At 39.2% G+C, this 27,852-nt stretch overlaps 1 protein-coding gene across 3 annotated transcripts; it reads right to left on the bottom strand.

The window, feature by feature from the left end:
* On the bottom strand, positions 1 to 27,852 carry ZHX1 (zinc fingers and homeoboxes 1). Of its 3 annotated transcripts, none has more exons than XM_011949282.1 (4): positions 27,652 to 27,852; positions 19,300 to 19,412; positions 4,885 to 7,734; positions 1 to 1,867 (listed from the first exon to the last, which is right to left on the bottom strand). In XM_011949282.1, exon 3 carries the CDS (start codon positions 7,507 to 7,509, stop codon positions 4,888 to 4,890), a length of 2,622 nt encoding a protein of 873 aa, XP_011804672.1. In that variant the 5' UTR covers positions 7,510 to 7,734; positions 19,300 to 19,412; positions 27,652 to 27,852; the 3' UTR covers positions 1 to 1,867; positions 4,885 to 4,887. The 3 variants fall into 3 exon arrangements, with proteins under 3 accessions (XP_011804672.1, XP_011804671.1, XP_011804670.1); XM_011949281.1 differs by lacking the exon at positions 27,652 to 27,852 and adding an exon at positions 26,427 to 26,858; XM_011949280.1 differs by lacking the exon at positions 27,652 to 27,852 and adding an exon at positions 26,522 to 26,858.

Below are 27,852 nucleotides of genomic sequence, written 5' to 3'. Positions count from 1 at the left end.
TAAACTACTAATCACTACTAACTTTTATTTTGTATTCAAGGTCACAATCAACCAGAAGAGGGTTCTTTTGCTCTGTCAAATAAATATATTTAAAAGCTAGCAAACGTCAGAGAAGACTTTTATCAGGCCTATAAAAGAGATGAGGGAAATTTATTAATAGTTATTTACAGCTACACGGAGTTAACATATTGCGAGGGAAACAAATATATTCAAAGGCTTCATTTCTAATACTTGACATTTCAAATTTTGAGAACATTAAAATTACTGTCAAACAAAACTCAGACCACATTAGCAATGGTTTATAAAAGGGAGCAATTTAATCATTATATTACAGAGTGCTTTAAGAAGTTTTAAACGTGTAAAAGAAAAAAAAAAGCTTAGTGCATTACAGTCTTTACATTGCTTCTTTTTTAAAAAAGTTAACAATAGTATGAAAAAAGCCACCCACAAAGCCAGCTGTCTGAGTGAGGAAATCAGCTACATTGCAGCATTTTGGAATTACTAATAAAGCTATAGTTAAAAAATAAAAAGTTTATAAAAATGAAAGCAGCATGCATATTCAAGGCTTTTTCATAACATTTTCAATGGCTGAAAAACATTTAACCAAGAGCTTAATATTTATTATTCATTAAATTAGAGAAAATAAACTGGCCAAGCCTACATCTGGTCATTCAGAAAAACATGTTAAAATCCAAAGCTAATTTAAACTGAACATTTCTTCTACGAAGAAAGCGCGTTTTGAAAAATGGTCCTATGGTCACAAAAGAAAGGGTTCTTCCCAACATGAATGAACAGCACCAATCTTTACAAAGTTTGTAAGTTAGTATGAACTTTCAGTCTCCTGATACGGCAAGAGTTAACAGTTAACACTCCCATGATTCGTAAGTGAAAAGCTAACTTTTAACTCATTATGATCAGTTCAGAATTTTTTCTCTATTCACTGAAATTGTTATAAAAGTAGAATTTCACTGAAAGATAACTCTTAAAAATTCTGATCTGACACCTGTATAAACATTTCTGATTTCCACGATTGTAAGAAAACACTAAGTATGTATTTACTACATGATTATTTTTCACATTTTTTGGTGCAGTATTTATTTCAAAGTTTCTCCCTATCCAAATTATCATGCCAGTTTCTTTTCCTTCTTCAGAATTAATTACCTTCAGTTTAAGAAAAGCAAATCAGTTTCTAATGGAACAAGTAACAGTAGAAACAGTGGTATCCATGAATGTGTTTAATGAAGGATCCAATTATTAAGGGCCAGTGAAGCCATAAAATCTTATGGTTTCAACATATATAAATAGGCTGTTTTTACATTTGAAATTGTATAAGCCCACGCACAACTTTTAATCTTAGTGCAGGGTCTGATAAATAAGACATAGTGATAAATCAGGGTTTGGTTTTTTTACCCATTCCTAACAATTTTTACTGTAAAATTTTTGGTCAAAGTTCTAAGCTTAATCACATCTCAAAGAATAGAGGCAATATAGCCCATCTTACTAGACACACAGTATTAAGCTGGACTGAATATGAGGACAAGCTCTAGTGGTCATTAAACCCCCTCAGAAAATCTAAGATTCAGAATGTCTCCATCATATGAGAATAAAAATGTACTGTATTAAAATTTAAATTGAATTTTTACAAGTTGTTTTTTAATTAGTGTTCTATTTACATTGCAGAACTTCCACCAACTGCAGTAGTTTAACTTTGGCACAACATTAAGTTCCATTTCTTTTGGGTATTGGATCCTGTGTTTTGAGTGTGTATGCCCCAAAACGTTTTCAATGTCATCAAAGATTGGGCCAATTCACAGTAAATCAGACATCTTGAGTTGAAGAATTGATTCTCCTTCAACGTTTTAGGCAGCTATAAAAGAAAAACATCATAAAAAACTGAAAATTTAAAGAAAACCATATTTTAATTTTTACTACTTTTAGAAATAAAAGTATCAATTATTCATGAAAATACATCTTTTGTATTCTCTTGAAATCACCTGCCACGTCTCACACAATACACTAGACTTTGTGTGCAACTCATCTATGTATATGTTCTTCATATGCTAGATTTGCTTATAAACATTTATCACCTTTATGTAATAATTAATTTAAAATTGTATTAGCAGGGAGTATATATTTCATTGTCAGTATCTGTAATAAGCAGACTATGAAATCTAAAGACTTGTACTTTTTTCTATTTCTATATAAGGTACAAAAGATATATATGTACCTCACTTCCTGTAATAACTATTTTGGGAAGGTTTTGGTAACTTTTTTGGTAAATTGAAGAATATTTAAATGAAGAAATAACTGTTTCGAGAAGGCTATGGTGAATCCTCTTATAACTGAAAAATTATTTTACTAAGCCAATGATAACTTGATGTTTTATAAATTTAGACTTCTGCGTTATTTAAAAAGCAAGGCATGCTTCTATGCCACCACAAACGTATATAATATAGTTTGGCTCGGGGTCCCCACCCAAATCTTACCTTGAATTGTAATTATTAAGGGACAGTGATACCACAAAATCTTATTGTTTCAACATATGTAAACAGGCTGTTTTTACATTTGAAATTGTATAAGCCCATACATAACTTTTAATCAGGGAGTGTCGGGGGAGGGAGCCTGGTGGGAGGTGACTGAATCATGGGGGCGGACTTCCCCTCTGGCTGTTCTCATGATAGTGAGTGAGTTCTCACGAGATCTGGCTGTTTCAAAGTTGTATGGAACATCCCCTTTTGCTCTCTCTCCTGTTCGGTCATGGTGAGATGTGCTTGCTTACCCTTCTTCCCCTTCGCCTTCTGCCATGACTGTAAGTTTCTTGGGGCCTCCCAGTCATGCTTCTTGTTAAGCCGGCAGAACTGTGAGTCAACTAAACCTCTTTTCTTCATAAATTACCCAGTCTCAGGTAGTCCTTTATAGCAGTGTGAAAATGGACTAATACAGTGCATGTATAGCATACATCATATAATTTTTTTGAAAACTGTAGCTTTAGGTGAATTTTCTGACCAGAATTAGTATCCATTACAGTGTTAATATATAACGTAAGAATTATCTATACAAACTTAAAGGTCAAACTAAATTGTACTAAAAAATTTGCATAATTTTTGAAAGACTGCAAGTCCCCAAAAAAATCATTGCAGAGGTTACAACAACAACATTTACTGCAGCAACAAATTTGTTGATTTAATCTTGGCTGAGTGCACATTCTTGTGTTTAGCAATAAAAAAAAAAGGCCGTTAAAAATATTTTATGTATCTAGGTCAGAAGAAAGCCTGCTCTGAAGATTTCTGACATTAGGAAATGGAGGGCTGCACTTCAGGATAAAGCTGTACGAAACTGTTTAAATTCTTATAACTTAAAATGATTACATTATACCCTATAACCTGGAATGATATTTATACTGCTTATTAAAATAGGTATATTTTTAGTTTCATCTGTTATCCCTTAAAAAATATTAACAAGGAGAAAACCTGAGAAAGGATTGCCAGACAGTAAGAATAGTGCCTGGCACACATTAAGCTCTCTATAAATAATTGTTAAAATAAATAAAACCAGAGAGAAGATATAAGGGAATTAAGGAAAAACTGCACAGAATAAGAGAGCACGGAAGTAGGGGATGGGATACCGACGCAAAAAGCCAAGGAAATAAGCAAGCATGCTCACGTGTAAAATAATAATGAGGGTCAATGTCTCATTTCCTTTCTTACTGTTTGAGAACACTGCAGTCATTTCTGATAGCAAGATGCTATTTGGACTACTGACAGACATACACAAACATTTCATGACAACTGCATTGTTTTCAAAACAGTGTACTTTTACCCTGGAACACTCCAAAACAAAGAATAGCAAAGAATAAAACTGTTATTAAATTCCAGAAGTATTAAGAATTCAATTCCTAACTCCAAAGCAGGTATCTGATTTGCAACTGCAGTACAACTTTAATTAATCCAATTTATAAAATAACTAAGATTTAAGGAACATGCCAAAACCTTTCAAATGTAAGCCATATTTATTTGCATTTTTAAGACTACAGAGATATACTTTAAATCAAATACAATGTTAGTGCTGGTAGCAGGTTTGTTTTATACCAAAGAATGAAAAGATATTTTAAGCAATTGGGTTAATATCAAATCTGTTATTTGCCTTTTGATTTCTAAAACAGAAATAATTTATACCACAGTTTTCAAAGACAGATGCTACCTAAGCAAACATGAATTTATATATGGCCTAAAACAGACCTTTGACTTTTAACAGAAAAAGATATTGAGTAATTTTATAAATTACTAAAAAGATACCGAGTAATTTCATAAATACATAAAACATTTTAAATTCTAGTTAAAAATCTAAAAAAGTTTTGAGAGCAATGCAATGAAGAAAAAAAGATACCCATTTTCACCTAGTTTCCTAAAACTGTGCAATCCTCAACCCTGTGGGAAGTCTTTCCTTTGGTGTACTTTTCCCCTTCCTTTTAGTTTTCATTTTTGAATTCTTTCCTTAAATAGGCAAAAAATGAAGCTTTAGTGAAGGGGGCGTTGCAGTAAATACATTTTAGTTATCTTTAGTATTTGTTTGTGAATCCCCTCAACCCGCCCGCCAGTCTCCCTGAACAGACTGGGTAACTTTCCTTCAAAACAAAGTAAAAAAAACCCCAATTCATATGAAAACTAATAATTAAGACATTAAACTCTACATAATAATAATAAAACTACACATGATAATCATTTATCTCTTGGCTATACTAGTGGTACCTAGACTTATTAGGAAAAAGAAAAACTACTTCAGAAAAAACTATCAAAAATGAAGATGACTGATACAACAAGGTGACTGTTCAAAATGTATGTGGCTGATGAACATATACACAGATTAAAAATTGACATAACTTACATTTCAGTCATCTGATTTAGAAAGCTTCCGTTTCACATGTCGTGGAGGTTCCCAAGTGTCACTATCATCTGTTTCTTCTTCATCCTCTTCCTGGTCATCAATAACTTCATCTTCCTCCTCATTTTCCTCAAATAATTCTATACCTAATTCTGATCTTCTCTGTCTTTCTGCAAACCACTCTCTGACCTGCTCATAGCCCATATGTGATTTGTTAACAAGTTCATCAAGGTCTTGCTCATTAAGAAACTTGTGCTTCAGGTAATAATCCTTAAGTATTGCAGTTCCAGTTTTAAATTTTATGAGTGATGGTCCCCTGTCCCAGTTGTTAATTCTTTTGCTTCCTCTAGGCCGCCCACGCGGTCTTCCTCTTCCCCGTCCTTTGGGTCTCCCTCTCCCTCTTTTCCTAAGGGAAGACAGACCATTCATACTACTTGAATTGGCGCTCTGATAGTAGTAGTACCATTTCAAGTTTCCATTCTTCCAAGCATAACGGGTGTCCCCAAACCAACTAACTATGTCTGTTCTAGCAAGCCCGCTTTCTTTGGCCAACTTGTCATATTCTTCTGGTGATGGCCACTGTGTCCGGACAAATGCACTCTTAAGCATGTGCAGCTGCTCAGGTGTTTTTTTACATATCTTGCCTGTACTCCCTGACTTAGGTGCACCAGATTCATCTCCAGGAGAAGTTTCTCCAGCTTCTTCTTTGGAACTACCTGCATTACTTTCATCTATCTCCATTTTCTCTTCCTTTAAAGCTTTTGATTTCTTCTTCTCTGTAAACCAAGCATCGATTTCTCTTCTGGTAAGTTTGGTTTGTGCCCTTAACCTATTTAATTCTTCATCTGTAAGTACAGAGCTGTTGAGAAAACTTGCCTGAAGGACACGAAGCTGCTCTGCAGTTTTCTCTTTAAATTTTTGGGGAGTAAAGTCAGGAAAAGGATTCCAGGATTGCTTAGGCTGTGCAGTACCAACAGATGGGGATTCCGTGGTTTCATCACTGGAGTCTATAATAATGGTGGTAGAGGAATCATTGTTGAGATGTAAGCACTGATTACTCTTTGAATTTCTCTGGTTGTACCTTGTGTCACTAAACCATTTTTTAATCTCTCCTTTTGTCAGGCCTGTTATTTTCATAAGTCTGATAATTTCTGAATCATGGGGAAACTGATTTTTAAGGTAGCTAACTTTTAATTCTGCCAGTTGCTCTTTTGTCTTTTTCGCCCGAATGCCAAATGAATCAGGGTTTACCAATGCAGTTTCATGTTTGACACTTTGAGAAGTTGGAACTGCTGCTGTTGCTGGCTTTGTTTCTGCAGTAGGCTGAGCAGCAGGTACCTGACTTTTCTGTACATTATTTTGACTTGGAACGCCTGCCACTGTCAAGGCTATAGGTGCTGTAACTGGCAAGCTGTTTGTTCCAGCCACTTGAGTAAGGACCAGACCAGGCTGACCAACTATTTGGCATGTCTGTAAAATAGATGGTAAACCATTACTCCCTGTGGAAATGTGTGTAGGAATAACAGTTATGGTCTGAGGTACAGTATGCACTGTTCCATTGAATTGTTTCCTTCTTGCCTCCTCTACTTCCTCGGGAGTCCAACTAACACCATGTTTTAAACGTTGCGCTGAAAACCATATCTTGATCTGTTCCTCTGTATATTTTGCTTGAGCAGAAAGAACTGTAATTTCTGACATTGTTGGATAAGGGAATTTATTGTAGGTGTTAAGTAAAAGGGGATTGTTATCCAATGCAGCATTGTAGGTGGGAATGCTATTAACAGGGATTAAGACTTTGGGAATCAAATTAGAATTCTGCTGAGCAGATACAGCAGTTATCACCTGTGCCAATCCAGGAAGAACTGCTGCCGGTGTCACTACCGTGCTGGCAGTACTTGGATGTATTCTGTTTACAATGGAAGTACTTGTATTAGATTCAGAAGCTGAAGAACTTGGGTTTTCTACAATTTCTTCACGGTCTGGTTTGATTTCATTCTCTTTCTCTTCAGGAACGTCCTCAACTGAGTTATGATGAACTGCAATCCGTTTGTTTTCCACTTTATTTTTCATCATTTTCATGATAGGAGTTTTACTGATAGATATTCCTGAAGAAGAAACTTCTGTAGGTTCTGCTTGCTCTAAATTCTCCTCTTTAACAAAACTACCATCAAAAGTCAGATCATTTATTGTTTGTTCAAAGATTGTCTGGTTATTACGTTTCACCATAGTCAACTTAAAATTCTCTTCTCCTGGGTGATATTTCAGATTATGCTCAGAAAGTGCATCATACCTTTTGGTAAGAAAATTGCATTCGACACAAACATAGGATGAATTTAGCACTACATTGGGATGTTCTGAATCCACATGAAAAGTAAACATATTTAGATCTGGAGTTTGAAAAGTACAATATTTACATTCATATCCACCTTCAACTTTTTTATTTTGCTGATTGTCTGAATCCACAGATTCATTAACTTCTTCATCACTTGAGATACTCTCTGCTCTGGTGTTTTCTACAGGTGTAAGTACAGGAGGACCTTCATCCAAATCTGATATCAACTCAAGGTCTGGATCTTGTTCACTGGCAAGGACCATGCAAGGTGTTGTTGATTTTCGCCTGCTTGCCATTCTGATGTTATGAGGAAAAGCTCAGTGGTGATTAAAAAGCATCGAGGCTTAAAACTGTTCAGTGTTCTTCATTTGAAAACAATGGCTTTTCGTTCTTCAAGTCCATTTTTGTGCTCAACAAGTCTCATTAGCAGCTTTCTCATGGTGCAATCAAGTAAAGAGCTTATTGTTGGCAGATAAAATACTGTTGAATTTCTGAAATTTTTGAAGCACAACTCCAATCACCTACATTAAAATAAATTTAAACATGTTTTAAAACAAGTAACTATGATCTTTTAAACAAATTATAGTTACAGTTCACTTATATGAAGTGGCTGGATAGCTCAGTTATAAAGATCTAGAATAAGATAAGAATCAGAAAAAATGTCCTCTGAAGATCAAAATAAATGTCTCCAAGCCAACTAACTTACTGCACGTTAAGTACTTTACCTTGGGTCAGACACAAGCTTATTCATTTGAATTTTTTAGCCAGCTATATATTAGAAGACAAGGGGGAAAGGGCCTGCTTTGGCAAGCACACTATTATTAATGTGAAATGGCAATGTTAACAAGGGAGGAACTTTAACACTATAAAAAACATTCACAGCTACTAAAATATTATGGCCATTAAGTGTGTAAGAAATTCAGCCTGGCCAACATAGTGAAACTCCATCTCTACTAAAAATACAAAAATTAGTCAGTTGCAGTGGCAGGTGCCTGTAGTCCCAGCTTGTCCGGAGGCTGAGGTAGGAGAATCACTTGAACCCAGGAGGCAGAGATTGCTGTAAGCCAAGATCATGCCACTACATTCCAGCCTGGGCAACAGAGTGAGACTCCATTTCAAAAAAAAAAAAAAAGACAAGAAATTTAATCCATTAGTTCATTAGTTATGTCCTCTTCTTCCTACTGGTCTAACTCATCAGCCAAAAGCATGCTTCAAGTATGGCAAAAATAGCAAAGATGGAGGATGAATAATCAAAGTTTCAGAAACATTATTCTTTTTCTTTTTTTTTTTTTAAGACAGAGTCTCACTCTGCCACCCAGGCTGGAGTGCAGTGGTGCAATCTCGGCTCACTGCAACCTCTACCTCCTGGGTTCAAACGATTCTCTTACCTCAGCCTCCCGAGTAGCTGGGATTACAGGTGTTTGCCACCACGCCTGGCTAATTTTTGTAGTTTTAGTAGAGACAGGGTTTCACCACGTTGGCCAGGCTGGACTCGAACTCCTGACCTCAGGTAATCTGTCCACTTTGGCCTCCAAAAGTGCTAGGATTACAGGCATGAGCCACCGTGCCTGGTCTACCAGAAACATCATTCTTAGCACTTGCCACAATGCTACCAAAAGTTATAAAGCATATCCAATCACATCAGTCTCCTGATACAGGTCCCCAGTGTTGAAAGAATAAAGTTCAAACTCCTTGTGGGACATATAATTCCTTTCACAACCTAGTCTAACCTCACTTTCCTACCTCCTATTTCCTTATGCTTTAGGTACACTAGAAATGACTGACAATTCACAGACATTCAATGCACTTTCAGACCCTTGCTCAGGTGCTTCCTTAGGTTAGGACACTGGATGCATTGATCTCTCTCTGTGCCCTCCAGGACAGCAGTCCCCAACCTTTTTGGCACCAGGGGCTGGTTTCATGGAAGACCATTTTTCCACATACTGCACTGCCGGGGGATGAGATGGTTTTGGGATGAAACTGTTCCACCTCAGATCAGGCATTAGATTCTCACAGGGAGTGTGCAACCTAGAGCCCTCGCATGTGCAGTCACAATAGGGTTGTGCTTCTATGAGAATCTAATGCCGCCACTCATCGAACAGAAGGCAGAGTTCAGGCAGTAATGCTTGCTTGCCTACCTCTCACTTTCTGCTGTGCAGCCCAGTTCCTAACAGGTCATGGATTGGTACTGGTCCGTGGTACAGGGGTTGGGAAGCCCTACTAGAGAACACCTTCTCCCTTTCACTTGGTCTCATTTCCTCCCCTGTTTACTTTCTAGTCTAGTACTTACCATACTGTACATGGCAGAGTAATATTACATTTCTGTCCCTGCACCCCCATCCCTATCTGTGGTCTCCTTACTATAGATATTGTGTCTCTCTCTTTTTTTAAAAAACAGCTTGCTATCATTTGGATGTTTGATCCCTCCAAATCTCATGTTGAAATTCGATCCCCAATGTTGGAGGTAGAGCCTAACAGAAGGTGTCTGGGTCATGGGGTCAGATCCCTCGTGAACAGTTTGGTGCTGTCCATGTGGTTCTCACTCTATCAGTTCCTACAAGAGCTGACTGTTAGGAAAAGCCTGGCACCTCTCCCCTGTCTCTCTTGCTTCCTTTCTTGCCATGTGATCTCTGCACACATGGATTCCCCATCATCTTCTGTCATGAGTGGAAGCTGCCTGAGGCCATCACCAGAAGCAGATGCTGGAGCCATGCTTCTTGTACAGTCTGCAGAACTGTGAAACAAATAAACCCTTCATCTTTCTCAAGTACCTAGCTCTGGGTATTCCTTTATAGGAACACGAAGAGACTGAGACACAACTTTTTTGAGATAAAACAAAGTCCCCAAAACTCCGGATTGAGCCAAGAAACTTTGTATCTTCAACCTAATGCTCTCCCAGCTGAGCTATTTTGGCTGACATCTCATTAATGTTGCATTCCCAAGTGCATACAAGAAGCCTGAATTCAGGGAGGTAATCACTCAATGTTTATTAAATTCACTAGAACAAACAGGAAAATAGTCCTACAAAACTCAACAAGACCTGCAGGAGGCATCACCATAGAGAACAGTATCTGAAATTCATAATAACTAAATCATCAAGAAAACACGAATTAGGATCATACAAATATATTTAAATAAATTTTATACCTAAAATTTGTAAAATAAAAAGTTTAATGCTAAAGTTTGTGTTTCTGAAGTCTAATCCAAATGAAAATGAATAAAATGGGTAAGTAATTTCATTTATTCTCCACCACAAATTAGAGCTATTTTTAATTTACTGGCACACTAGCTAAATGGAAGAGAGTGCTTCAAAAATTATAAAGCAAAACCAGGTCCCCATGAGACAATACATCTAGTCAGTAAATGGAGAGACATTTTTAGGAAAGAGAGCAGTCCCAAGAGAAAATACCCCGATTTTGAAGGATGGTAAAAATCCTCCTCATTGGAATTATTCAAATACAGACTACACGTCCAAGCAGCAGAAGGAAAGTTGGACTAAATGGTAATTTCCCATATTACCAAATAAAGAGCATCAGTTTAAAAATAATAGTGGTATTAATAATCCAGATCCCTACTCTCAAAGGTGTCATTCTTTTCTTCTTTAAAACATTCTTGATTTCTAAGATATTATAAAGAAATCACTAATATTTACAACTATTTATTAACCAAATGTTATAAACTAAGCCAATGTTATCTTTTAATCAAATAGGGGTTGCCATTATTTTTTTTCAAGTATCAACACAGATGTTTGATCACTTTTTCTCATTAGAAACAGAGAATTCCTTAAATGGCTCTAAATAAGTGGTCCAGACATGGTGGTACACATCTGTAATCCAGCTATTCAAGAAGCCAAGGCAGGAAGATTCCTTGAGTCTACGAGTTCAAGACTGGGCAACATGGGAAGATACTGTTTCTAAAAAAATTGTAAGTGGAAGAGTAATAAATGAGCAGCACTCGTATTTTGAACAGTAAAGAGAATTGTTGAAAGGCAGAGGAGTAAGCTATTTTGTGACTGTTACTTTCCTGGAATCTGAGAGAGACTATATTTAATTGGGATATAATAATAGTTGGAAGGCAAGAGGGTTTCTTTCTGAAACTTTTTCCTCAAAGTGGTGGTTTTCAAACTTTTTGTTTTAAGCAAGGGAGCCCTTTCTTCAAACAAAATGCTATGAGAAATCCCAGGTCAAAACAGATAAAAGAGGAGCCATCAGCCCGGTGCGGTGGCTCACTTCTGCAATCCCAGCACTTTGGGAGGCTGAGGCCTGCGGATCACAGGGTCAGAAGATCAATCATCCTGGCCAACACTGAAACCCTGTCTCTACTAAAAATACAGAAATTAGCCAGGCGTGGTGGCGTGCACCTGTAATATCCCAGCTACTCAGGAGGCTGAGGCAGGAGAATCACTTGAACTCGGGAGGTGGAGGTTGCAGTGAGCCAAGATTGCGCCACTGCACTCCAGCCTGGGTGACAGAGCGAGACTCTGTCTCAAAAAAAAGAAAAGAAAAAAGAGGAGCTATCTGGTTGGAGGAGGCAGAGGTTAAACTACTCTCTGACCAAATTCCATGAATCTTACAATCCCCACTTCCACCTTTCAGGGATCCTGAGATGTGTTTAAAAGCCTTTGGCTTGGCCGGGAGCGGTGGCTCACTTCCATAATCCCAGCACTTTGGGAGGCCGAGGTGGGTGGAACTCGAGGGCAGGAGATCGAGACCATCCTGGCTAACATGGTGAAACCCTGTCTCTACTAAAAATACAAAAAACTAGCCGGGCGTGGTGGCGGGCGCCTGTAGTCCCAGCTACTTGGGAGGCTGAGGCAGGAGAATTGCGTGAACTTGGGAGGCGGAGCTTGCAGTGAGCTGAGATCACACCACTGCACTCCAGCCTGGGCGACAGAGCAAGACTCTGTCTCAAAAAATAAATAAATAAATTAATTAATTAATTAAAATAAATAAAAGCCTTTGGCTTAAAACTTAAAACATACTGGCTGGGTGCGCCTGTAATCCCAGCACTTTGGGAGGCTGAGGAGGACGGATCACTTGAGGTCAGGAGTTCGAGACCAGCCTGGCCAACATGGTGAAACCCCATCTCTACTGAAAATATAAAAGTTAGCTGGGTGTGGTGGTGTACACCTGTAATCCTGCTACTTGGGAGGCTGAGGCAGGAGAATCACTTGAACTCAGGAGGTGGAGGTTGCAGTGAGCCAAGATCCAGACATTGCACTCCAGCCTGGGCGATAGAGCCACACTCCATCTCAAAAAAAAATATATACATATATATATATATATGTGTGTGTGTGTGTGTGTGTGTGTGTGTGTGTGTATGTGTATATATATATGTGTGTGTATCTATGTATACATATATATATATATCAAGACAATATATCAGTTTCATCAAAAATCCTCCTCTCATTGAGCCATTGCTCAGCCATGAAATTCAAAAACTCATCTAGAGAGGCCAGGTGCAGTGGCTCATGCCTGTAACCCCAGCACTTAGGGAGGCTGGGGGCGGGGGAGGGGGGCTGGGTCACTTGAGGTCAGGGGTTCGAGACTAGCCTGGCCAACATGGTGAAACCCCATCTCTACTAAAAATACAAAAATTAGCTGGGCGTGGTAGTGGGTGCCTGTAATCCCAGCTACTTGGGAGGCTGAGGCACGAGAATCACTTGAATCCGCGAGGTGGAGGATACAGTGAGCCAAGATCGCACCACTGCATTCCAGCCTGGGCATCAGAGAGAGACTCTATCTCAAAACAAAAACAAACCAAAAAAAAGACTATTTCCTTGCTATAATCTACTGTCAGACCCCCATGATTTTGCTAACAAAAGTAAGGTCAATGTATTATTTAACGTATTTCTAAAAAGAGACTGAGAAGTCCCAAAAGAGTTTCAAGATTTGGTCCAAAAGCTCAATTCTGCATAATGTGTTATAGTCTAAAAATAGACCAAAGAGCAAACAAAGGTATCCTTGGAATTCTTATTATAAAGTCGTAAGTTTGGAGGAAACAAGGATCTTAGTACAACTGCCCCATTTTTATGGAAGAAGAATCCCAAGCCCAGAGTAATTAATCCATAAAGGCACTGTGGATAGGGTAAAACCACAGGTTTTGCAGTCACCTTTGTCAATTAGCAGTTAGGTGCCTGGAAAAGCTATTCAATTCAACCTCAATTTTCTCACGTATAAAACCAAGATTCTTCAATTCAACAAATTCTATTCAACAACTATTTGTTGAATGTCAACCATGTGAAAGGTACTGTGTTAGGCAGTAATGATGCAATGGTGACCAAGACAGGCAGTCTCTGGTTTTTCAGGTACTAGCAGTGAAGCAAGGAAAGCAAGCAGTCAACAATTACTTAGAATAACTATGATTAGTGCAGTAAGACAGGAAGTATCGGGAACTATATGAGCACACTGCAGGAGGCTTCTAGAAAAGAAGCAGAGAAGGCCTCCCTGGGGGAAACAGAAATAGTAGTATCCACATCAGAGGAAGTAAAAATGCTTCCTTCACTTACTTTGACACAAAGTAGGTGCCTAATTGTTGCTATTTTCAGTCCCTGAAAAATTATTTCCGGAAAAAAAAGAAACACCATTTATTTAATATTATAAGTTCTCTCACCTTTTTTTTAAGCAACTTAATCAGCTGAAAATGCACAAAAATTGGATGAAAAAGTAGGAGTAAAAATACAGAATAAGAATTTCTAGGATGTTGTTCCTATTCACCTCCCTTTATCATTAAAGTGCAATGGGACTGGGACAGGAAAATTGCTGTATAGAAATCACTATTAGCTGAAGGCATCACATTCTCTATTTGAAGGTCAACTAAAAAGGCTCAAAATCAATTTGGGGAAGCTTGCACTATTTACCTATAAAAAGAGGTTACAGGTCAGTTGCACAACTCAGTAGCTAGGTGACTCTGCAATTAAAACACAATTAAAATTAAGTCTGCCAATAACACAAAGTATGCTGTAAATGCATCCAGCACTGTGAATGTAATTACTTTACAAAACTGCTTTCAGTTAACTTTTTAGTAGGGAAGTGTTTTTAGAAAATTGATCAAATTAATTAATTGCTATACTGCCACTAAAATCGATAATCTTAAGAGTAAGGAATATGGAAAAAATTACCCATTTACTATTAAATTTTTTAAAACTCAGAAAATTTGCATATTAATTATAATGACTGTGAGGAAATATGTATGCAGGTGAACAAAGATGAGATGAGAATATTTAAAAAATGAAAATTTCACATGAGATTATGAGTGACAATTTTATGTGTGATATTCACAAGCTTTCTTTTTCTTTTGTGTTTTTTTCCTTTTTGTGGAGAACAGACTCCTGTCATGTTGCCCAGGCTGGTCTTGAACTCTTGGGTTCAAGTAATCCTCCCACCTCTGCCTCCCTGTGTTGGAATTACAGGCATGAGCTACCCTGCCTAGCCTACAAATTTTCTTTAATATTGTTATCACATTGCTTTATTATAAAGTACCACAAACAATACTTTCAAGACCCTAAAACTGCAAATAGACTAAAATATTTCTATGGCCAATGTATGACCAATATTTCTATGGTCAAGCTGGAAAGAAAGTTTCTTTTCTATTATTAAGGCAAAAAACATGGCTACATAAAGGATTTTCCAGTGCTGGCTTCCACAGCACAAATACTAAAATTGGAACCATGCAGAGAAGACTAGCATGGCCCCTGGGCAAGGATGACAGCAAATTTGTTTAAAAAAAAAAAAGAAAAGAAAAGGGAGGGAGGGAGGGAGGAAGAGAGTAAAGAAGGGAGGAAGGAAGAAAGGAAGAAAGAAAGACAAGGAAGAGAAGGAAGAGAAGGGAAGGACAGGGGAGGGGAGGTGAGAGGAGGGGAGGGGAGGGGAGGGGAAGGGAGGGGAGGAAGGAAGGAAACAACAACAACAACAACAAAAAAGGATTTTCCAGGGAAGCAGGAATCCCTCAGTATGTAGCATTCAGGTATAGTTTCTGGAGCTCTGAGAAGTCAGACTGGCTCTAAGAGCCCTCGAGACCACCCAAACACAATCTCCAGGGTGTAGATCTAGACTAGCCAGTTACCATATATCTATCTGTATACTGGATCTTCTCCTGAGGGTAGGATACCCTTCAATCAACTTATGATTCTGAACTCATCAAAACAATTAAAATTTTTATAATTTTACAATTAATATTTCTCTACAGAAAAGCATTTTAGTAAAGCAAAATGTGTTTCATCACAATCTAAAAAGTTTGAGAGTTCTTATCCAAGTTCTTCTTTTAGATCAGAAAGAGTATCTATTTAGCTATCCACTATATTCCCAGGGCCCAACAAAATACTTACTAGGACCCCAATAATGTTTGCTAAAAAGTATCTTTAGGCCGGGCGTGGTGGCTCACCTCTGTAATCCCAGCACTTGGGGAGGCCAAAGTGGGCAGATCAATTGAGGTCAGGAGTTCGAGACCAACTTGGTCAACATGGTGAAACCCCGTCTCTACTAAAAAAAATACAAAAATTAGCGGAGTGTGGTGATGGGTGCCTGTAATCCCAGCTACTTGCGAGGCTGAGGCAGGAGAATCACTTGAACCCAGGAGGCAGAGGTTACAGTGAGCCGAGATCACTCCACTGCACTCCAGTCTGGGTGACAGAGCGAGACTCCATCTCAAAAAAAAAAAAAAAATTTAAATATAGCTATACTATGTATTATTACATATATTTTACTTCATTAAACACTCATTTATAGAAGAGCTATAAAAACAATTGTGCTTGATTTACCATAGATTACTTCCGATGGTAAAATTCTTAATAAAAATTACCTTAGTCAAGAATATTAAAACATCCTTGAATCTAAAACATTCTATTAAAGTACAGCAATGAACATTTAATAAACATTTACTAACATCTAAAATGTTATTGTAATACATCAGTTTTATATACGAATTGAGTATATTTAAATTTGTGGATTACTTAAGAGTAAAACAAGGGAGAGCAAATATTCAAAGAATGATTTTGGCAGTGAAATTCAGGAGAAAAGGGTATAGTTACTATAAAGACAGCAAACGCTAATTTGTACTTAGAATCATTACTTCTCTGTTTTATGAGAAAACTATACTTTAATAGTCTTCTACTACATTTTTAAAAAAATTAAAAAGTCCTCAATGTAATACACTAAGAAGTTAGTGGACTGTTTCAAATTCTATGCTTACTACTACTAAAAAAAGTCTAAAATATTTCATAATTAAGCAGAGCCACAACTGCACTGAATTTGCAAGCTTCTGGTTTTTCTGGCTGTCTTGGACTTCAAATTAAATGATTAACAGATAACAGTATGTTGGCCTAGTTAGCCACAAAAGCATGTTATTTGGTAAGATTTTATGTGAATAAAAACAAACTTTTTTTTTTTTTTTCTTGAGACGGAGTCTCACTCTGTTGCCCAGGCTGGAGTGCAGTGTTGCGATCTTGGCTCACTGCAACCTCTGCCTCCCAGGTTCAAGCAATTCTCTGCCTCAGCCTCCCAAGTAGTTGGGATTACAGGTGACTGCCACCACGCCTGGCTAATTTTTGTATTTTTTTAGTAGAGACGGGGTTTCACCATCTTGGCCACGCTGGTCTTGAACGCCTGACATCGTAATCCGCCGGCCTCGGCCTCCCAAAGTGCTGGAATTGCAGGCGTGAGCCACTGTGCCTGGCCACTAACTTTGTTTTTTATACCAATTCTGGGTCAAATAAGAGCATTCAGAGCTGGGCGAGGTGGCTCACGCATGTAATCCCAGCACTTTGGGAGGCTGAGGCGGGTGGATCACCTGAGGTCAGGAGTTCAAGACCAGCCTGGCCAACATGGTGAAACCCTGTCTCTACTAAAAATACAAAAATCAGCCAGGCATCGTGGCATGCACTTGTAATCCCAGCTACTCGGGAGGTTGAGGCAGGAGAATCACTTGAACCTGGGAGAAGGTTGCAGTGAGCCGAGATCATGCCATTGCACTTCATCCTGGGTGATAAGAGCAAAACTCTGTCTCAAAAAAAAAAAAAAAAGAGCATTTAGAAGACACTATAGTTTTTAGGGATCATGTTAATTTTGATGTAGCATCAAAACTAAAACTGTTCTTAGGTAGCAAAAATATGCACATGGAGAATCCCTCGGAATCTGCATTTGTATATATACTGAGAATGTTTAGCTCTGTATTCTATTTAGTGTCACTTCTCTCTCTCTGAATCAAGAGTTCTGTTTAGCCAGTTGAAAATACTTTAACACGTTTGTTTTAAACTAAAAGTTACAAATACACAAAAATCACGGAATGCCTAAACAGTATGAACAAAGAATGAGGTCAGATTAAAACAAAAGGTACCCACTGTGTTAAAAAAAATAAAGGTTACTTTTACACAATTAAGGTATTTTCAAAGTTAAAATGTAAAAATAAAAATAAAATGTTAAAATATTTAGAAACATCAAGTTCTTAAAAAATTAAATTAGGAATTTGACAACACATATCCACAGCAGATGTTCTTAACGATTGCTGGTAACCTAGAATCACTACCTGAGAGATAAATCTCAAGAAAACTGCCAAAAAATAGTCTCAAGACAACAGAAAATCAAGTATTAAAGTGAATATACAAACAGGAATAAAAATAATAAAAGTGAAAGCATCTAAGAAATTGTGGTCAAAGATAACCAAATGTCAGAGGATACCTTTGCTAATGCTAATTAAGGCTGAAAGGTAGGAAACCCTATCCTCTCTACCTGTTTTTTTCCATCTGATAAAGCAGACCTTAATGACACTAACGATTAAAAGAAAAATCCAAACTGGACAGATTTTTTCTGGCAAGCTCCAACCGCAGATTGGAGGAGTGAAATGTCTTTTTGAAAGGTCTCTCCCTAGGACACTAACATCCTAGTTTTCTCTGCACAGCTGGCAGGTAGGTAGGTAGGTATGTAATACATTGAAAGTGATACATAAACTAGCAGTATCATGAAATATCCTATCTTGTGAAGAGTTTGTGAATGTGATCAAAAAGTAATTTTCTGCCGAAAACAATTTTTCCCTACTTCTCTCAAGAAGGTGTGTTAAGTCTTTTACAGTCAGTTTAACACAAGAATGCTATTCTCAGTTCCAAGTGAGATTATCTCTGAAGACTGAAAAACCATTCATCTGGTCATTATCTTCTCTATTTATAAAGGTAAGGTAACTGTTACCCACTTCACTGAGGACATAATAATTAGATTTTTCAAAATACTCTGAAAGATAATGGTAATCAGTATTGGTAATATCAACTTAAAAGAACTCTGTTATCAATTTTTTAAAAATGAAAACTACCACATTAATGTTTATCAAATCTTTCCTAGTATTTTCTGGAATCATCTAAAATAACAATTGGATAAATGCTTCTTATAAAAGCCAATTAGTTAATTAGATAAAATATAAAAGCAATTACATACAAATATAATCGAATATATATATATATATATATATTTTTAACGTCACATAGGTAATGTGCCAGTGTCGTAACAATGTTTGAGAAAGGCACATTTCACACATGAGCATGAAACCCAATCATTACACTTATGAACTACAAAAGGATCAATATTCAAATATTTAAGTTTTGGTATGGTTAATATAAGTAAGAGTATTTAGTATTCTGACTCTTATAATTAACTATTATTAGTAGCCTACATTTTGAAAATCTAGTTTCAGGATTTGTTCTTGAACATCCTGAAGCATTTTTCTGGATATAGGTAAAAGCATAGCAAAATTTCTAGATCAATTTCCCCACACCAAAGGTACATTTTGTCTTGTTTACCTCTGTTATCACAGCACTTGGTATAGTGCCTGACACAGATTTCATCAAATACTAATTTTAAAATCAATTATAAATATACCATATAAGCTTTATTATGAAGTGTGATGCTGTCTCTTTTGAAATTAAAGTAGTTCTATAGTTATAGCTCTTAAAATTTGAAAGTATATTAAAAAAAGTGTTAACATATGTCTGCTGCTTTTTAAGGAAAGCTTTTAAAAACTTTAGCCAAATATAGTATCATGGAATCTAAAGTGAGTACATTCAGTATCTGAGTTTTACCACACCAAAACAATGAAACACATACTTGCCACAGCTTCCTTAGCATTCTGTTCTTGAAATGGAAGGGTATCCCTTCTAGTTAGATGTTTAGCTCAGGCCATCATCACCAACAGGTCCAAAGTAGCTGTCTGTCTTCTCCTACAAAAAATTCATATTTTATTATTCTAGATATAATTTAGCCTTAGTGAGGAAATTTCTACAAGTTATGGCTTAGTTTTTAATAAATAAGTGTAATTTTGAAAAAAAAAAAAGTTTATTCCCTCATCAAAACTTTAAAAGAAGCATTTAAATACCAATCCTAATATTGGTAGGAAACACAAAAACTACACATTAAAAAATTCTATTTGTATTATACAGAACAACCAAATAACCACTACACCATTTTCAATAAAATTTCAAAATGTGAATATATGCCATCTGTAAAGTGAAAATTGAGATGTAGAAATTGGGAGTTCTTTAAAATGAGTATATAGGCCGGCGCAGTGGCTCATGCCTGTAATCCCAGCACTCTGGGAGGCCAAGGCGGGCAGATCACCTGAGGTTGGGAGTTCGAGACCAGCTTGACCAACAAGGAGAAACCCCGTCTCTACTAAAAATACAAAATTAGCCAGGCATGGTGGCGCATGCCTGTAATCCCAGCTACTCAGGAGGCTGAGGCAGGAGAATCGCTTGAACCGGGGAGGCAGAGGTTGCAGGGAGCCGAGATCGCACCATTGCACCCCAGTCTGGGCAACAAGAGTGAAACTCTGACTCAAAATAAATAAATAAGTATACAAAGGTTATGAAGACAATTTAGTTAAACTAAGAAATGGAAGTAGTTGTATATGTTTATGTGTTTGTACATAAACCTAGTGACATTTGTATCCTAATGTATTACGTTAATCAGAATGGAGAGGATTATTAATGCTGACAACACAAGCCAAAACAAGTTAAACAAACTAGTAGTACTTGATCTGTAAACATGGGGTTATCTAACAGAATGACTGGGGTTTAGCCATGTCGTTTTTGCCTGAAAGCTACTACCAAATGGCTTTACAATCAGTGCACTGTGAAGCATTAATATCACGCAATCAAATAAATAGAAAATAATTCTCTGAAAATTCAATTACTGTACAAATATATTGTAGTATATAACCTAGAGCAGTTAAACCAATCAGAAAAGTTTAATAAAGCTACAACTGCTTATCTTACTAGAACAGTCATAAATAACACTTTTGAAGGGTTAAAGCATTTTGGTTGTATTCTTTTTTTTTTTTTTTTTGAGACGGAGTCTCGCTGTGTCGCCAGGCTGGAGTGCAGTGGCGTAATCTCGGCTCACTGCAACCTTCGACTCCCTGGTTCAAGCGATTCTCCTGCCTCAGCCTCCCGAGTAGCTGGGTTTACAGGCACGCACCACCATGCCCAACTAATTTTTGTATTTTTAGTAGAGACAGGGTTTCACCATGTTGGCCAGGATGGTCTCGATCTCCTGAGCTCAAGTGATCTACCCGCCTTGGCCTCCCAAAGTGCTAGGATTACAGGCGTGATCCCTAACTGGCCTTTTGTTGTATTCTCTGTAAACTATAATGAATAAATATTAAGGAGGATTATTTTCCCAATTAACCTTATTTTTTGATTCCTGCTACTACTACAGTTTTATGAAGAAACTTCTCACATCAAGAAATAATGTAAATACACCAGTCCCCTAGTAAAATACCTCTAGATTAAGTTAAAACTTAGGTTGAATAAGTACACTATTTTCATGAAAAGCAAAAGAGCATTTTCCTGGTAGGCCCAGTGAAGCATCTTGTTATCTCTGTAGCCTGGGACTCTACAATTTCATTTCCTGGTATCTCCTTGTTCTGCCACTCGTTAGCCATCAATCGACAGGATGTGGACTAGAAGAGAAGATAGGAAACAGCTGCCAAAGAGGGAAGGTTATTTTCCAAAATGAATTATTAATACCGTAGGAAACTGGTAACCTATTTCAATCCATTCTTAAAATCACACAGTAATTGCAAGATATTTTACCGAATGAGTCTCTTAAGAAGAGCTGCCAAGACATGTAAAGGCACAAGGATACCAGAGGAGCAAAAATGAGCTCATCAGTGCTTTTGAATGAAAATCCTAGTTGCTTGATGTTAAGTTCCTGATACTGGGATTACTTCAGAACATTTCTATCTAATTCAAAGTATTTTTCTTAATTTAGTATGAGTGAATTCCAAAAATTAAAGAGCTCATCTCAGCTATATACATTATATAATAAAACAGAACAAGCTGTTCTGGTAGTAGATGGATTACAAAAAAAGACCAAGAGCTTGAAAAATTTGGAACAGACTGGGTTCAAATCCAGCACTGCCACTTACTAGCTGTGTGACTTTAGACAAATGGCTTAGCCTTTTTGTGCCTCAGCCCTGTCGTCTACAAATGGGGCTAGTAATATTAATAGGATACTACTTACTTAATAGGGTTGTTGTGAGGATTGAAATAGGTAACACACGTAAAGTTTCTGGAATACTTCTTGGTACTTAGACCACAATGAATGTTAGCAAAGAAATCTTCGTTTAAAATTTGCTAACTGTTGACAAGTGATAAAATACTTTAAGAATCTGGGTAACAACCAACCAGCAAAATGTATTTGCCATTTCGTACCTTTGAGCATATTAAATCATGCTGGAACAAGTTGGCTTCAATAGGCAGGTATTAATCAATCAAATTTAACCTCTCCCCCACAAACATTTTCTGACCTTAGCTTCAAAATGAATCATTACTGTATGACATATTTAAGGGGTATTTCATAGAACTAGCAAACATCTGATATAAGTAATTTTATCATAGTAACGAGCAGAAATTGTTCTCATGATCCTCCCCGCTCCCAAGTACAGCCCATGTCTAGCAAAGTTTTAACAAACTTCTTTTTTAAGAATATTGGATTGTAAAAGAGAATAAACTTAGGATAGAAGAAAAACATAATTATGAGTTAAGTGCTTAGAAATATCAGAACCTCCTATCTTCTTTCATTTCTCACTAAAAAACAAAAAAGGAAAAGACTTTTAAGAAGGGGAAAAAGGATTAGAAATCTTGAGAAATAGGAAATCGCCAAAATTTAATGAAAGAGTTATTTTATTTACAATAATATATGATATGGCTATGACTTCAGTATTTTAATTTTGTCAAGATAAATTCTGATATTATTTTTTAAAATCTAAAACTAAGAACTGAAAATTAAAATCTTGCATTAAAAATTATTTATTTAGCTGAGCGCAGTGGCTCACGCCTGTAATCCCAGTATTTTGGGAGGCCAAGGCGGAGGAGGACTGCTTGAGGCCAGGAGTTTGAGACCAGCTGGGGTAACACAGCAAGGCCTTATCTCTACAAAAAAAAAATTAAAAATTAGCCGGGAATGGGTGACACATGACTGTAATCCTAGCTACTCGAGAGGCTGAGGAGAGAGGATTGCTTGAGCACAGGACATTGAGGGTGCAGTGAGCCATGATTATGCCACTGTATTCCAGCCTGGGCCACAGAATGAGACCCTGTCTCAAAAAAAAAAAAAAAAAAAAAAAGGATTCAATTGGCTCCCTTGACTAAACATCATTCTTAAACTGCTCATGTATACTTTACTTTTATTTTTATTATTTTTATTTTTTTTTTGAGACGGAGTCTCGCTCTGTTCCCCTGGCTGGAGCGCAGTGGCGCGATCTTGGCTCACTGCAAGCTCTGCCTCCCGGGTTCACACCATTCTCCTGCCTCAGCCTCCCAAGTAGCTGGGACTACAGGCTCCCACCACCGCGCCCGGCTAATTTTTTGTATTTTTAGTAGAGACGGGGTTTCACCGTGGTCTCGATTTCCTGACCTTGTGATCCGCCCGCCTCAGCCTCCCAAATGCTGGGATTACAGGCGTGAGCCACCGCGCCCGGCCATTGCTCATGTATACTTATTTTCCAAAGTATATCATCATATTTGTTTAGACCAAAGGTATACAGTCTTACCTCTTAAATTGGAAACCAATTGTATAAAATGCCAAGATTAAGTAACTTTTAAGATCAAAACCTGGCAACTACATAAAAATTTACATATTACTATTTACTTTAAGAATATCCTGTATAAAATGCAGATCTCCAGAATGTAAACTCAATGTATATTCTGATTAATAATCGACTAAGTCACCAACTTCAGTCATGCAAATCTGGTTATTCATGACTACAAATATATCAGAGCAACAAGGATACAATAAAATTTATCAGTAGTAGTATAGAAACATTGACTCTTATTCTAAAGACAGTAGCAGTTTCAAAAACAGAAATATAACTTACTTTTGAAAATAGGTATGATTATTTAAAAGGATTTTAAGTTCAAAAAATTTAGTCTTAACAGTAAATGTGCTTCTCACAACATAAATAAATACTTACAATGGTTTAAAAAACATGTATTACTGGCTAGCACCATAAACAGTACAATAGATAATTCTAAAAATCTCTCTGAATAATTGCATTGGCTATGATATTAGATTAAAAACTAGGTGCTGAACTTTCAACACTGTTAATTTAAGTCTTTTGGGCCCAAATTCACAAGCTGTAAACACAAATAAAAGGGTTATTTCCTCAGCTACGTTTGTGATCATTTTAATAATTTTAAAAGCATTTTCATTTAAGTATTGTTATAATTTACAGCAAACTAAGTCTCAAAGATCACATTTTATGCTTAATTAGCATAAGAAATATAATACATCATAATATAACCTTTCCACCTTAATATAAAATAATAGAAAAGGGAGAAAAATCCTCAAAATTAACCACCTCTCCTATGCTATTAATTTCGCTAATAACTGTAAAACTTTGTCCCCATTTATTGAAAAAAAAAAGAACTTACAATTATCATTAAAGGTGAAATAACTGCTACATCATGCATGAACTACCTCCCAAATCCAGTGAAATAATAAGCTTAGCTATAAAGGAAAGAAATGTACTAATGAGTGCTCACTAGCACAGACACATTTATGTTTTCGGCTTTAGCATATTTTCAAACCATCTGGCATTAATGCCTCTCTGGTTCACCCAGCCTAATCTGTTCAGAATTGAATATAAAACTAGAACTGAGGAAACCAAAGAACAGCACACATACATACAATGTTCCAAATGTGAAGTTCTAAACTAGTTTATACTTGAACTCTATCTTTAAAACATTTCCACTGAAGATGTTAAAGCTCTTTTGAAATTATAAGAATGGTTCAAGAAATCTCTATGAATCATCACTATCATAGTTACCCAAGTATTACTCTTTATTTCTCATTTTAATCCTGATTGTTAAATAAGGAATCTGAAGAGGTACTTCAACAAAAAAGATTCACTGGTAACTGAAATGCTATCATTTTGTATCGAAAAGGTCCACGATTATACATTTTACTTTGTATAAAATTAGTCTGCTTAGCCCTCAAATGCTTTAAAACTAAAAGGAAAAAAAAAATTCATGAAAGCCCTTTTTCTTTTACGTCCTGTTACCGCATTATTGTCAATGGCAGCACTCACATTTCTTTTGCTTAAAATCAGGAGTCAGAATTGCTACTTCAGAAATTAAAATAATCGATGGGTATACTAGGGCCAATTTCCCTGTTAAAACCAACTCCTGCTCACCTTCACTCCCAACAAAAAAAGAATGACTTTTTCAGAATAATTTTTCATAAACAAAGATAATTAATGTAGCACCATATAACACAAATTAAAGCTTTCAGACAAAGACTGAGAAACAATGACCAATACCAACAAATCTAAAGTGCTCTTATATATGTATACACACAACACACAAACACACCTCCCAAACCAAATATTAACTGTTCCTGGGGGAAAACTGCTTCTTCCTCCCTAACCGTGAACCGCTGTATATTTTCCAATTTTGTTATTTTCCTTTTTCTGCTGTCACATTAACCTCCAAGAGAATTGCTTAAGTTACATGGAATCCCAGCCTAATCACATCACAACTTCTCTCTCAGCCTTTTCTTACATTTTTCTCTCAAAGATTATCTCTTCGCATTTTTTTTTTCTTCTAATAGCTGGGTTGAGCTGACAGAAAGGGCTGTGGAATTTCTGCTGTCCGATATCTTCCCTGTATTTCTCTTTTCTCATCCCTAGTCCCTGTTCTAATTCCCCTGCCTGCTGTTTCTCATTGACGCCTTCCCAGCTGCTGGATCCTTCACTAACCTAAGCTAAGGATATCAAATGGAATCTTTTCCTTCTCAGGGGCTATGCTCTTTCCTTACAGTTACCCCCGGAGGAGAGAGGACAGGAAAGGTACTAAAACAAACAATTGCCAAGTCCCTTTACCTCCAACTTTGGTGTAAATATATAAGGAAAGGGCATCTGCCAGGGCTCTTCTTTCCTGCCCTTAGACCTTGTTCCTCTCAAACCTCTCCTTCCCAGCCTTTTATTCCCCTTGAGGAATTAGCAGATTGCTCACTGTGGGCCCTAAGGCTTGGAGGATTCCCATGGGTCAGCCCCCACACCCCCACGCCCCTACCGTCCTCTTTAATTAACTTCTCCCTAAATCCCAGGGCTTCCTCACAATCGTAATATGGTTCTTAAGGACTCAACTCCCAGTCTTTCCCAAAGTTGGGACATGGCCTGGCCCCGAAACGGGTGCGCACAGCCTTCCTTGAACTGGAGGTGAGGACCTCTCCCGAACGGTTTGCTCGGGCTCCAACCTCAGTCAGTGCGCTCAGCTCCAGCAAGAGAATCTCTCCTTACCCTCAGGGAGACTGAGTCCCCACGAAGTAGCCACACGCCCCCGGAGGACAGCGCTCCCGACCTCCTCTAGGACTCCCAACATCACTGGGGTGCTCCCTTCGGCGGCGCCCTCCGCTGGGAATACGCGGTCTTCACTCCCCTCAACAATCCTAAGTTGCTCAGTCCTCACCAAGGCAGGGAGCTGAGATTTTCCCTCCAGAGAGCCCCCCGCCCCCAAGCTCCTTCGGTGGCGGAGACACCCAAAAAGAGCGAGGGAGGCTGTGGGTCTGTCTGTCCCTCTGCGGCGACTGCCCAGCCGCGAGGCAGGCCCCGTCCGTCCCCCTCGGACGCCCCGCGCCGGGTCCACCACGCCACCCGCCGCCGCGAGCGGGCTCAGCCCCAGGGGTCTCTGCTGTGAGGCCACCCTCCTCCCGCCGGGCCCCGCGCCACTCGCCTTTCCCGTGCCAGCCGCGGACTCTGCGCTCCGGTTCCCACCCTCAGCCCAGAGTCTCCAGGCCCGCTGGTCGCGGGGCCGGCTCACGCCACTACCTGCAGGGGCCGCCGCGCCTCTCAGCGCCACGCCGCCGCCATCTTGCATTTCAAACCGGCTGCACTTTTCAGGGAGTCAACTCTGACCTGTGAACCCTAAACCCGGAACCGCTCGGCGGGCCCGCAAAGGGGCCTCAGCAGCTCGGTGGCCCCGCAGAGCGTAGGGACCCAGGGTGGGGGTGCGAGGAGAGGCGCGCGCCCCAGCGGCCGTCGGGGGCGGAGGGGGAGGGGAGAGAGCCGGTCAAGGAGGGGCCCTCCCGCGCGCGCGTCCTCCGCGCGCCCCCACCCCGTATGGCGCCGGGCTCTCCACGCCCAGACCCTGCTACTCCACTGGGGTCCTACCCCGGCCCCTAGTCCGGGGATTGGCGCACCGCGGGAGGTAGGGAGCCGCCCCGCCCCCCTGTCAACAGAAGCCCCGCCCCAGGCTGCGGAAGCTCCGCCCACTGTCAGGAGAAGCCCGGCCTTCCCAGGGCTCGAAATGGCCCCGCCCTTTGCCGGCGACCGCTCCGCCCACTGTCGACGGAAGCCTAGTCTTCTCTCGGGTCAGCACAGAGGGCAGCTCCGCCTTCCCTGCGCTCCGCCTTCCTAATGTCACTGCTGGATCGTGAGAGGTAAGCATGCTGGCTTCTACTGAAACGCCCCTTGTCATCACACGCCCATCCCCAGGGGAGACACGACCCAGGCCCCGCCCCTTTGGGCGGAAGCCCCGCCCCTCGGAGACCGCCGCGAGTCCGGCTGGGAGCCCCGTGCCCTGACAGATGTCGCCGCGCCCCTCGTCACCGGTAGCTCCACCTCTCCTCGCTCCTCCGCGGGCCGCAGCTCCACCCGCTGACACCGAAAGTTCAGTTCAGCCGCACTTGGAACCGCCGGGCAAGGCGGAGCCGGCCTCTGTCCCTCAGCCGCCCTCCTCCCCTCGAACAGCCACTCTCTCTTCCCCGGACTTCTTTCCGAGTCGAGGGCTTCACATCCCGACGGCTTCCAGGGAACCAGCCCTCCAGCGGGGTCAGCGAGTGCCCGGGCTTTCGGGAACACCGCCCGGCGTCGCCGCCCCTCTCCACTCACTTTCCCTTTCCCCAGCACCGCCGTCAGAACGAGGAGGAACAGAACCAAAGCGGAGAGCGGCAACTCACCCTCCAGCCGCTCCATACCCGGGCCCTGGACGCTCGAGCGCTCCTGGGCCCCTTGACGTTCACTCCCCACCCGCATCCCAGTCGCGGACCCTTTGTGCAGAGCTCCGCTGAGCCACATTAATCCTAAAAGCACAGCAGAGCTCCGCTGAGCCACATTAATCCTAAAAGATGCAGTTGTTTCAAGTGGAAATATGATTTTTT

Source organism: Colobus angolensis, unplaced genomic scaffold (genome assembly GCF_000951035.1).
Source record: "Colobus angolensis palliatus isolate OR3802 unplaced genomic scaffold, Cang.pa_1.0 Scaffold295, whole genome shotgun sequence".
NCBI lineage: Eukaryota > Metazoa > Chordata > Mammalia > Primates > Cercopithecidae > Colobus > Colobus angolensis.
Note: the sequence above shows the minus strand (reverse complement) of the source record. Positions and strands in the feature narration are given on the sequence as shown.

Coding starts and splice junctions, on each gene's coding strand:
- ZHX1 (XM_011949282.1), bottom strand. CDS start 7,509: ATGGCAAGCAGGCGAAAATCAACAACACCTTGCATGGTCCTTGCCAGT.